General features: G+C 38.0%; 1 protein-coding gene across 3 annotated transcripts in view; it reads right to left on the reverse strand.

Moving 5' to 3' along the window:
* LOC136103687 (glyoxal reductase-like) overlaps nt 1-13497 on the reverse strand; it is a 50596-nt gene that overhangs the window by 9562 nt on the left and 27537 nt on the right. For all 3 annotated transcript variants that reach the window (XM_065842021.2, XM_065842022.2, XM_071810360.1), the window contains exon 4: nt 5664-5755. In XM_065842021.2, coding sequence (XP_065698093.2) covers nt 5664-5755 — 92 coding nt within the window. The remainder of the gene's footprint in view (nt 1-5663; nt 5756-13497) is intronic.

Raw genomic sequence — 13497 nt, forward strand, 5'->3', positions numbered from 1 at the left:
CTGGGAGACAGATGTAAGTTACCAGTTTTAGAAGACATGTGAAGGATATTAATGCACAAGCATTTTGCCATTAATTGGCACAATAGTTTACTATGCATTTTAGGCTTCTCCCAGAAGTAAGGTGCATCGAGCAGTTGTCTGCCCTACCTGCAGTTGGACTTGCACTCTTGTTCTGCTCTGTGTTTGAGAAATACACACAAATGCACAGTAGAAGTCATCATCAGGTCATTTTTATTGAGACTGCCTTCTCTAAACCTACTTCCTTTCCTGTTTCTTTGTGAATGATCTTTGAGCTGCACAGGGAAGGGGAGGTTTGCAAGAGACCATCCAGAACAATTTGCTTAGGATGAGGGCCTGACCTCGGAAGCAAAGCCTGTTGGCATGGATCGTGCAAGGAAAATCCTGTATTCTGTGTGTGATGTCACCGACAGCTAATGCAGGGAAGCATTCCCACTGCGGAATGGCGTGTGAAGGACACCCGTAGTAGGAAGGAAGATCACAAATTGCCAAGAATCAGTTAAAAGAGGAACAGTAACAAGCTGCAAAGACATAGTTTTTGGAAGCAAAAAGAAAACAGACATTATTGGAAAGTAAGGGTCTCAGAAGAGCCATGTATTCTGGCATGTAGCAAAAGCCAAAAGAGAACCTCCGTGATATTCCTGACTATGTTATTATTTAAATAAGTATTTCACAGTTTATACATTGTAAGAAGCGTACCTTCCTCTGCATTCAGATGAAAATGGATAGTGTTTTCTTTTATAAAATACATGTGATATATTTTTGTGACTGGCCATTACCACTCTTCCAGTGATCTAACTCTTGTGCATTTTAAAGAAAAATATTCTTCTGAACAATTACCTCAACACATGGAATCTGGAAAATTTCTTCTGCCACAAAGAGGACAAATGAACATTTCCTGTTTCTCATCTTTAGTACATGTTGTCTTTGCAGACAACAATAGCCGGGAACAATAAGCTGGCAGCCGTTCAATATGCACTAAGAAAAAACTGTGCCCCTCGAAGGCTGGGCTGAGTCAGCCTAAAGCTGCTATGATCTAAATTACTAGGTGGACTCGGGAACAAGGTTCAAGCAGCAGACACATCCATGTCTTCAACCTTTGATGTTTCTTGACCTTTGAGTAGCCTTTTTATTCCATGTTTATATGTGTAAGACCAGTGTTTCGGTCATACAGTTATTCATTTGTTTGCACCTGAGCTGACTAGAAAATATTCTCATTGTTTTTACACAAAATTGCAAGGAAAAAAAAAAGAAAGAGCAAGCAGGGTGTATTACTCAATTATTACAATAGTAATAAGCCATTCTAACAGACATTCTTTACACTAAGTGCAACAAATAACATAGCCTGGAAAATACTAAATAAAGAATGATGTGTTTAGGATCACATGCTGAGAAATCTGCGGTACTCTATGGTGTCAGGTGACTTTTTCAGTATTTATTACTAATATAACTGCAAGCAGAATTTACCTGCTGGTCTAATAGGACTTCTAGGCAGCGCAGTTCCAGGTTACACCAGAAATATTTTAAGCAAGAACAGTGTGCTGAGATGTCACCTGCCTGCTTTACAAGCAGAATACACGGCAACAACTACTTCCCACCTGGGAAGATTATACTTTGTGCTTTTCACTGAATCAAGAGACTCCCAAATTTTGTGAAGTGAATTTTGGCACATGCAGTTCTGTGTTGGCAGCAGCAAGCATTTTTCTGCTTAAATATATTGCTAAAATAATCAAATGCATAAAATAAACAGCACTTTTTAATTTATTTTTCTTGTGAAAACCTTCTGGAAGGTTCCAGCAGCACCTAAATACAAGAGACTAGCATCCCGAGCTAGAATAGGCAGAGGGTCAGTGGCCAGCACGTGCTTCCCCTCCAAACAATTCCTGCTTCCTGGCTTGCCCCACCCTTGCTATTTTAATCACCAAAGTCTTCTCAGGCGAGGGCTGCCTGTCATATGGTGGTAGATGAAGATCTTGATCTTTTCTGGCACTCTCCCCTTAGTGATTTGTGTGTAAAACCTGGCATTTGTGTAATAAAACAGTTTGAAGTTGACATTACAGAACTCATCACAGTTACTGCTTGGTCAGTCACAGAGAGTACTGCGTCCAAGGAAGGTGCTGGTTTTATGACAGTCGTAGCACAATGGCGAGAAGTCGAGCCTAATAAGAGCCCTGACACACCGTCATAGAAAACCACGCCTCAGATGATGGTATACGAAAGCTTCACTCCTTCCAGCCTGCTGTGGGTTCTCTTCACCTGGTGAGGTTTCCCTGCATCTGGACTTCAGCCACTTTCTCAGTGGGAATGCATAGTCTTATAATTAGTTCTCTTTATAAAACTGAAATATAAGCTTAGAAATGTTTTCTCTATAGAGGAGCAGTTCTGAGGAGTTTATGTAGAAAAGGGTTGTTTACTAATGCCTTGAAATACTAAAATACATGTCTACCTCGTACAAATTTACATAGTAGAGCTCAATATTAATGGCAATATTAACAACATCACTAAATCTCCCTGCAGTCATTACACAGTAATTCACACTTGTATAAAAGCAGATAAAGTAATGACGAGCTTTCCTATGTGGAATTCGGAGAGGAACAGTTTCTATTTGGTTTCAGTGTATCACTTTGTTAAATGAAACATATATTTTAATTAAATTCTTTTAAAATCCAATCTTACTACTGCCAAGTCAACTACAAACTCTGGAATACAAACCTGTAACTTCTAGGTTGTAGGTTTCATTCTACACGGTGCTAGAACAAAGTATTTGTCATCATTTTACACAGTGTTTAACAGTATTTTTAATAGTAGATTGTTATTTTAGATGCTTACTTACTACCAAATACCTTAAGAATCCTATATTCTTGAAAAGACAGGCCTTTCCAGCTTCTTGAAAAGCCATGATGATATTGTTTTTTCCAGGAACCAAGAAGAGAGGCAGGTCTTACAACTTGGTTTTTAAAACAGCAGCATTGCTTACGACTTGGTTTGCAAATGCTAATAAAGAACCTATTTTCCCTTGCCTTCCTACTTCCTCCTTTTCACAGAAAAAAACCCCTTTCAATTTTAACATCGTAGGAACTGTTGGAATTGTAACAACACCCTAACTTCTTTATGCAAATTTAACACAGCAAAGAGGGAAGTGATTTTCCTTCACCTGTTTCTTAAATATTTAGTCCTTGTATACCATTATTATTTGGAAATGTTTTCTATTTAGAAATAAGTTCATTGAAAGAGTATGTTATTTTATGCATAAACATAGCAAAGATCTTTTGTATTATACATTCTAGACAGTGAAATAAGAATTCAGTATAGCACTTCCATTCCCAATTTAAATTTAGGAATTCATCGGTTATTTGATAATGCTGAAGTAATCTCACTGTCAGACTCAGCAACTCTCCAACACTAAGCAAGAAACAGAATAAATACTCTTTTGAGGATAACCTGAACTATAATTCTTAAGATTCCAGTAACTGTAAAAAGTGTAAATTATAACAAAGCTGTTCAAAGTGGAGGAGTCTGCAGTGGCGTGGTTTTTCGTTCTTAATTTGGAACAATGCTGTGCATGACCTTAACAAAGTGACTATGGGAATACAGCAGGGGCACCCTCCATCCCCATTTCCAGTATCGCTACCATCTCAACTTCTTGTCTCCTCTTTTTCAGCCACAAAAGGAGAGGCCATCAAATAGTATCAAGAAACAACTTTTCTCCATTAACATTACTGACACAGTAAGACTGGTAACATTTTGACATTGTGGGTAGGAGGAAATTTCAAAACAAATCCAAGATTACATTTCTTTTTCCTTTGCAGTGATTTAGCAGGACACTGAAAGGCTATTCTCATTTAACAGACAGTACCAACTTAGGCCAAATTCCAGTAAGACTTTGAAGATGTATATTTCTGAAAAGGAGACACAATTTAACCTTGGCAAACTCAACAGTTCTTAGTCATCAAGCTGCTCATTTTAAGACATATTTCAATGGCTTATTTTGAATAATTGAATTTAAATATTTCATATAGTTTCATGTTAATTCAACATTACTCATAACTGCCCTTTAGTAACCTTTAGTCTAGTGTACAGCAAAAATCACACATGTTCAGTTCTTGCAGTCACATTCTGAGCAACCTTTTTGTGGCTGTTTATGACATTAAACCATAAAGAGCTGCCAGAAATCCTCCCCACCCGCACAGAGGGGAAAAGCACATGCTTGCACTCCAGCCGCTCCTGTTCCCAGCTCTGTGTTAGCACGAGCACACTCACTGGCAGGAGGAGGTAGGAGCTGGAACATGAACTTCCAGCACTGCTGCGGGCAGAAAACTGCAACAGGGGAAGAGTTGTCAGTGTCCTGGAAGCCTGCCGGTGCGTAAGGGCCATTTTTTATCTGCCTAGGTCAGCAAATCCATTTTGCCTGGGCTCTCACAGTACCTTCCTAAATGTGAAGTTTACTGACTGTAACGTGATCTTGAAATATGAATATGAAATAAAGGAAGAGCAAGGTAAACAGTACCCTTGCATGGATGTATAATCACCTGAGGCTTTCAGTGTCACTTAGATGAATGACAGAGTATTTGAACACAGGCTCTCCAAAACCTTGTTCACTCTAGAGATGCTAAATGTTCAGTGGGCCTTGAATTTTATTTCTAAACTGTTTTATCATAAAAAACTGGCACATGGACCATTTGTTTGTGCCTTAAAACCAGTCACAAACAAGTAGCCTGGGGGAAACTGGGGAAAATGCACCAGTACAGGTTAGGGGTTGAACTGCTAGAAAGCAGCACTGTACAGTCCTGGTTGACAACAGGCTGACCATGAGTCAGCAATGTGCCCTTGTGGCCAAGAAGGCCAACAGTATCCTGGGGTGCATTAGGAAAAGTGTGACCAGCAGGTCGAGGGAGGTTCTCTTCCCCCTCTACCCTCCCCTCATGAGGCCGCATCTGGAATACTGCACCCAGTTCTGCGCTCCCCAGTTTAAGGACAAGGAATTACTGGAGGGAGTCCAGTGGTGGGCTACGAAGATTATTAGGAAGCATCTTTCTTATAAGGAAAGACTGAGAGAGCTGGGTCTGTTCAGCCCGGAGAAGGCTGAGAGGGGATCTTATCAAGGTTTATAAATATCTCAAGGGTGGGTGTCAAGAGGATTGGACCAGACTCCTTTCAGTGGTGCCCAATGACAGGATGAGGGGCAACAGGCACAGACCAAAGCACAGGAGGCTCCACCTCAATATAGCAAGAAACTTCTTTACTTGAGGGTGCCAGACCACTGGAACAGGTTGCCCAGAGAGGTTGTGGAGTCTCCTTCTCTGAAGACATTCAAAACCTGCCTGGACACATTCCTGTGTGATCTGCTCTGGGTGAACCTGCTTTAGTAGGTGGGTTGGATAGATGATCTCCAGAGGTCCCTTCCAACCCCAACCATTCTGTGATTCTGGGAAAAGAAAGGAAGAAGGACTTTTCCCCCACCCTCACTTCAGGTCATCTTCCTGGAGGGCTTTCAATATGTATATAGAAATGAAAGAGAAGAAATCGTATGACTATGGCTAGTTTGGGTGTACTCTTTCAGGCATAGGGGTGGAAGGAAATTCTTAACCAAAAGAACCAAAACAAAAACCCAAACCCAGATACTTTAAATATATTTATCCACTCACCTGATTGACATGTGGAGTAATCACACAGTCTTCCTTTAGTTGCTCAAGATGACTGATAAGAAAGTTGCTTACACCAATTGATCTACACAAACCTAATGAGCAATAGAACAAAAAAAAGTTTGGGGACAATGCTAAGTACTTGGGAGGATGATTTGAAAAAATATCACTTTCAAGAGACAAAATGGTTGTATGCATCATTTCTGTACAGCAAAATACTGCAAGGAAACAGAAAAGCAGCACTGAAATCTAGTTTGACAATATTATCTGAAAGCATGGTTCTGTCACAGTCACACTAGGAAATAATTTTATAATCTAAACACACTGGAAACTCCCCAGTGTATAAAAACTCCAGGCTAAATTCTGGGAAAGGCTAATGTAGTATAAGCAAAGAACAATTGGACTCCACCAGAATGAAAAGAAGGAAATGGTGTTCTGAGCAGCTTGCCAAAACTAAAGAAAAGTGGAACATTTGCTGAAGACTAAGAAGGTGTGAGCAATACAACACAAGGACAAGCAGCCCAAATGAACTATGTAGCACTGCTTATATTTCTATTAGGTCATTATGAGATGTTAGGTAAATACTCAGTATAAAAACTATAACCAAGCAAGCAGTATCTAACAAGAACCAAGACGCTTTAAAACGCAGCCAGATTTCTCAGCTCCCGTTGACATGCAAATAAAGTTAAATGGCAGAAGGGTGATAGGAAGGTTATTTTTTAAAATAAGCCTTACATGTGCATACATGTGTATAAATTAAGTGCTGACAGTCCCAAAATCAGATGTCTGTCTTCAAACCTCAGATACAATAAAGCACAACTCCCAACCCTGGCCTGTCACCACACCTCAGCCCTGAATCATCTCTGATAGTTTGGTCCTTGTTCCCTGCTAAACACAGTTCACAGGGAAACCAACCATGGTCAGGCCAGCGGTGGCCTCCACATGCTGAGCGTTCTTTTTTATATACATGCAGACAAATATCTACAGCAAAAAAAAAAAAAAATTAAGCCAAAAGTTATACTGTTAGGTTTTCAGAAAAAAAGAAGTAACTGGGCCATTTCAGCCATTTGATGCCAAAAGAATGATTTATGATTTCTGGACTGAAATTTTCATCATTCCACAGTGAGAATCGCCACTTGATTGAGGTCAGCAGGGAACTATATGGACCTGTCTTGATTTGAAGCTGGAATATAGACATATAAAAAACACTTATTAAATACAACTGAGAAATGTGAATACATTAAAAGGAAGAATTTCACTTGAAGTGAAAGCTATAATTAATGTGTTGGAGAAAAATGTACTAACCAAGTAGTTATTCCTAGAATGTTTTATGTATTAAAAAAATAACTCACAAGTAGACTATAAATTGGAATATAAAAATATGAGCTATAAAATTACAAAGTATCTTGAATTTGCAGGTTAGATTTATCTGGAAAAAAACATATTACATTTTTGTAGTTTCCTATGAAAATATGCAAGTGAAGTTACAGGTTTTGCTAATTATTTTAAGCAGATTGCTAAAGCCCTAAAAAAAAAAAAAGGTTTGCATTAGAAAAGCCACCAACCATATAAATATAGGCAACTTGACTGCTATGGTGCTTTCACTTATAGTAGCAGTGCAAGCAGATAACCTGCACAGCAGCAAAACCTGCACACATGCTACCACTTTTTAATGTGGTTTCTTTTGTAAAATACAAAAAGGAGGAAAAAAATACATGAGGAACTAAAATGCTTGACAGCTTCCCCTTACAGAATTTATCACTGTTGAAGATGTATAACATAATTAGGTTATAACCTGCACTACAGCTGTTTGCATAATTGGTAGGTAATCTGCCAGAAGGAGCAAAACCCGAGCATTTGACTTCTACTGACAAACAACCCTGAAGTGTCAACACTAATCAATCATTATGCCAAAGAAGTTAGAAAAACACTTGCAGTTTTAACACAATGGTGAACCAAAATATTATAGTCGAAAACAAAAACCATGCTGTTATTGCTCTTGAAGAATAAAGCTTTTATTTCAGGCCGAAATAAAACTCAATCACAGATATGAAAGATGAAAGGGCTTATGAAACTTGCCAATTTCCACAGAAAGTTTCCATTTTTTCCCCCTCCAGTGTACTCCAAGATGTTTTGCTTCTAGAATACTTGTCATAGACTTTGAAGTCTGTTCCATAGTCTCATTGCGTTCACTGATACGAAGTTTTTAGTTAGATTTCTCATCAAGAAATTTCAGGTCAGTTATGTTTTGTCTTAAGAGTGAGCTGAGTTGCTCCCGCTAAAATCAGCATTATAGCATTCCTGTGTTTAGCGTGCTGTTGCACATAGAAAACTAAATTCAAAATTGCCAAGAAAGTAAACATTTTCCCAGGCAACAGAGAAACAATAATTAGAATTTCAATGTTTTTGTGGAACCAGCATTTTCTTAAAGCTTTTTTTTCAAGGGAATACAATTAAAATATTTTCATTAAATCCACATATTTAGTTTTGGTAAAGTTAGAAGACTTTGTTTTGATCCCATTGTTTTGTTTTTAGTTACAATCTAACACACGAAAGTTTAAGTGTTTTGACTTTTGTATTAAATTACAATATAAAATACAATAAATATGAAAACAATTGTACAGTCTGACTGTATTAAAAACCTTATTTCAATGCATGGTGGAAACATGAATTCAAGACACTGGAATTTCCTGAAAAATAGAGAGTTTAAATTTCAACGAACAATCGATGAATTCTACTCTAGAGAATTGTGACCATCTGCTTGATGGAATATTAACACAGTTGCTCTCCATTTTCCAAATCTGGGAAAGACTGCCTTAAAGCAGGAGATTATACAGAATTACTTCCACATTTACATCTGCTGGATTAATTCCTAAGAATGAAGAATTAGAAAATGATGGTTAAGAAAACGATGGTCTGGTTAACTCCTGGGCCTTATCCAACAGACCAACACTTGTGGCTATGTATATCAAATAAGATCCATGAAATGATCGCATCAGTGGCAGAAATAAAAAAAAAAAAAATACACATTGAGAAACTTGCAGAAAAGGGTCCTGACTCATTGCCTTGAAACAACGGGGTGTGGGGGGGGCACATTTCTTTATATTTCCTCTCTCCCGGAGCTCTGACAGAGGTAGGTTCCCCAAAGTTTGTGCCATGAGTCTCAAAGCCACCAGAATGCTCTTGAAAAAAAAGGGAGAAAAACCCCGACGTTTATTTTCAATTTAATATCTGTTTAGTGTGCTTTAAAATCCCATTTCATAAAATTCAAGCACAATTCATGTCTTAGCTGTTGTGACAGCAGGTGGTTTTAAAGTCTTTACTTCTTTTTACCTTAACCAATTTAACCAGTCCTGAAGCTCAGGCACTCCAAGGTAAAAGTTGCAGTGAGCTACCTGCAATCCCTCTAGAAAGCACACTTCTAAAATATACGTTTGTACTGCCGTATTTACAAAGTTACAGAGCTTTGACTCGGGGAGAGAAAGCATCCTCCTTATCTGCTCAAGGAAATGGGTGGTTTTGCCCCTACGAAGCAGATTTTGAGAAAGTGCTGGGTGCAATAAACAAAGAGTCTGCAATTCCCCTTTAGCTCCCAAAGCTTACTGACGCTTTGTCCTGTTCCTTGCGACCCTGACTTCACAGGCTTGAAGGAAAACTTGGCAATGATGCTTCTTTTATGCATGCTAAAAATTGAGCGACCACAATGGTGGAATGTAAATTTGCATCCAGCTTTGAGAAACTAGCATGAAACTCTGCAAGACACATTAGAAAACATATTGGCAAAATAATGGTTGATCACAATGGGAAAAATCTCAGTACCTTTCTATTCCACAAAAACAAACAAACAAAAAACTTGGCCTCTACCACACTCTACTACTCCTGGTTGTTGTGAAGCAATCCATCATGCTAATGGACTGGTTTGCAATATAGTTGTGTGTTAAGCCTAAAACATTTTTATGGCAATCTAGAAAATTATTGGTTTTTTTCCTTCTACTTAGTAAAATACCAAATTATACAAAGTTTCATGGGCACTGTTAGTCTTGCAACAAAAAAGTGTAAATATACTGTCTTGGCACCACAATATTGTTTTAGTACAATAGCGAGCCTTATCTTTCTCTAGCACTACTGTGGACTTTTATCAAACTTTTAAATACTCTCTGGAATATCAAATGTACAAAGTTCAGTTCAAAAATGGGTTTTTAAATTACAGAACTGGATACTGGATTTGTGGAGCCCATTTTCCTCCCCCTCCCTGCTGTTCTCCATGAGTCAGAGCAAGGGAGAATTCCCACGTCCTGTGAACAGTGCCCATTCTGTTATATCTTCTATTCAGGCCACAGAAAATAAACACAAATGGATCCACTTTTCACGAGAGGTCAACTGCAGTAACTGTATCTTTATTAAAGAAGGTTACACAGGTTGAAAAGGTCCACATTCTCTGCGATATGCACGCTAAGAACTTCTCTGTGGGTAAATGGCATTACTCGCAGAAACCATACAAGATTTGATTTCAGCACAGCTCGCTAAATCAAAGCTGTAGGCTGAGTGTGCCCCGCATGCAGATTGCAAGCCAGAGCCTTGATAAATAAAGCAGATGGCTCTTAGACAGAACCAATAAGGAATTAACTTCTGAATCTATGCAATAACGCTTGTTCACATTTCACAGACTACAACACAGCCACCGAAAGGCTAAGTGTTCTGTCTAAGACACACAGAAGACTGTGGCAAAATTGAAAACAAAACAAAATCATGCTTCCTCCCCCAAAGGATTTATTTTTATCCTATTCATTACCACAGTATAATTGCTTATGTGCCTTAAAAATTACTTTCCTGCTTCTACAATGCCATGATTTATTACTCCTGCTACAAATCACCTGTGAACCATGACAAACTGTGAGGACAAGAGGAGAGGAGGCATGAGTAGAAGTCAAATTGTCAGCTTCTGTGAAAACTCATTATAAACATTCAGTTTACACAACTGCTAGGTGGCTAATTAGACAGCCTAATGCAGCAATACCCTGTTTCACTGAAAATAAGCCGTACAATGATTTTTCAGGATTTTTGAGGATGCTCAAAATATAAGCCCTACTCAAAAAATAAGGCCTAGTTACAGTTCATAAAACAGTCCATTTAAATAGTGTCCAGGCAGCTATACATGTAAAAAAGTAATAAGTTTTGGAGCAAAAATTAATATAAGACCCTATCTTATTTTTGGGGAAACAGGATACTAGCCTAATGAATTCTGTCTCTGACCCTGGCTGCTCACTCTCACTACTTCAATGCAAAAATATCTTAGTTACATTGTCATATTTTTTTCTTGAATTGATGTTACAAACCAGATCAGATTAAAAATATTCCATCAAAAAGGCTGTTTGGTTGTTTTCAAAACTGAAATTCCCTTGTACTCTTACAGATTTTTCCCTTCTCTTACACCAGTTTTAAACATGTAGAATCATACTGTGATACAGGTTTGAAAAAAGCTGAAAATACATTTTTATATCTGGAACATTCTGCAGCTGCTCACAGTCGGGCAATCAAAACTCCAAAAGCAACATGGTACACAGACTCAATCCCACTATACCTTACGTCAATATTGCCATCACATGCTACGTTGTGAAAATGCCATCAAAATTATCAGCAACTCAGCTAAGTACTTAAAGGCTATTAGAAAATGTACCCTTCAAACTAGCACTTGGAAAGTATTACAGAGACTACATAGTCAAATGCTAAATAGTTTATCCTCCCTGTCACCATAATGGCAGAGTCTCCTGAACTGTGATACCTTTTAGATTTCTGTAGCAGCTGGGAATCCTTATCCCCCTGATATGAGTGGGAACAACCTGACTGATGTCAATAAAGCAATACTGATGGACAATAGGTAGGAATCTAGGGCTTAAATCCAACATATGTAAAACTGAAAAATTGTGCCTTTTCCCCAAACCATGTACATTTTTTATTGAGATAAAAAGTTATTTTTGACAAGGCCTTTACTTTGAAATGTATTTCAGCATTCCCTTCTTCCCAAGAGCTCTTGTGTTCGCACTGGGACCACGAGGTACTTCTGTGTGGGTACACAAATGTGTACATTTGCTTAAAGTAAGCTAAGGGAAAAGATTGATCAAAACTTTGACAAAAAGGATTCACTTGCTAGTAAAAAAAGCACAAGCCATACACTGCAATAAATCATGAAACAAAGAAGTCTGAGGGCTTATTCTTCCACTTAGAATTACCCATGAAATACTTAAAACTTAAGAAAAAAAGAGTAAAATATAACAAATGAGGATAGTCATGCAAGTTTGGATTTGTTCCCACATTTATACTTGCACCAAAATGACATTCTATAGCAATTTCTTATTCTTAAATAAGATACTGCACATTATGAACACTTCTTTATGATCTTTAACATAAATATGTGTAGTATCTTTTTTTTTCTTTTTGCATACGTCTTTAATTGCTTTCTTATCTGATCAACAGGGTGTGGTGCAACCAACATCCTCACCAACTGCAACCACCTTCACCCATGAAAACACATCTCTGAACTGTGCCTCTGATAATAACAAGCCCATGCATCTGTACAGAGAGAATACTATAGAAAATGTGAAAAAGATGTGTTACTAGAAAAATTAGTTACTTGCTTTTACTTATCAAAACTTTAGTGCAACTTACATGCATTCACAAAGGACTTCTGCCAAAAAAAAAAGTTGAGACAAACATTTTGTGGAGCTGTAACAAATGTTTGTGAACTATTCAACATTTGACAATATAAGCATAGATTTAAAGTAACTTTCAGTAGAATAAAAGCAGAACGTGTCATTTAGGAAAGGATGTACAAGAAATTTGTGCCCAGTGCACAAAAACTATATTCGGTTTACTGAACCCTCACTCTTAAGAACTGACAGAAAATGGAGGAAGAAAATATGATGATTGAAGTGGTCTATGCACAAAGATAAAAAGGACAAGAATATTGTTAAGGTTGATTAGGTTCTTCTCTCACTTGGAATTCAGCAAAACATAACTTTTTCTAAGAACACAGTGACACCATTTCAATTACTGGGATAAACTATTTCTGTTACTTTATGGTAGTCTCTTCAAATCATACGCGAAGACTATTAAACTAATATATTAACAGAATAATTGTATTTATTTTGAAGAGCATTTATCTATCTTTAGCCTCATCATATGTTAACACATTAAGGAATCTCTGATGCAAGTACAAATACTTTATGTAAGCATATGCTGCATTGCTTACACTAAAAAGATAAGTAAAGAATTTAACTCTCAGTGAAATGGCACTGAGTCCCAGTGGGATCTCAATCCAGAACAACCGCCACATTACTACTCTTGCCAGCTTCAAGCAAAAGCTGGCTGCAGGCCTTCATTCTTCCCAGCATTTTAGATGGAAGGACAAGCAATCATGTGCATGTGTGTATGAAAAGCTTGCTGAGATGCTGGAGTAGCCACAATGTCATTAAAGACACTGCGTATGGAAAGGGTCATTTTGCTAGGAACAGACCAAGTACCAGTGAGCACATATAATGACTATCCATGATGTCAAACCCGTTTGCCACATTGCTTTCATCTGCCAGCTGACAAATGCCTCTACAAGAATGTTGCAGCTGTCAAGGGAATATTTGACTCAATGTATGTATCTTGGAATGGGTTCTGTAGGCAGTCTGGCCCCTGTCCTGAGGTATTGGAGAGGATAATTCCACAAAATCACAATGTATGAGACCACAAAACTTCAAACCATAGCCTTGATATTACAAGAATCCTAGCTGATTTCAGCTGTTACAACAGAAAGAACCAGTTATTATACACAAATGTCTCACTGACCAAC

This window comes from Patagioenas fasciata, chromosome 6 (genome assembly GCF_037038585.1).
Source record: "Patagioenas fasciata isolate bPatFas1 chromosome 6, bPatFas1.hap1, whole genome shotgun sequence".
In the NCBI taxonomy this organism is placed as follows: Eukaryota; Metazoa; Chordata; class Aves; order Columbiformes; family Columbidae; genus Patagioenas; species Patagioenas fasciata.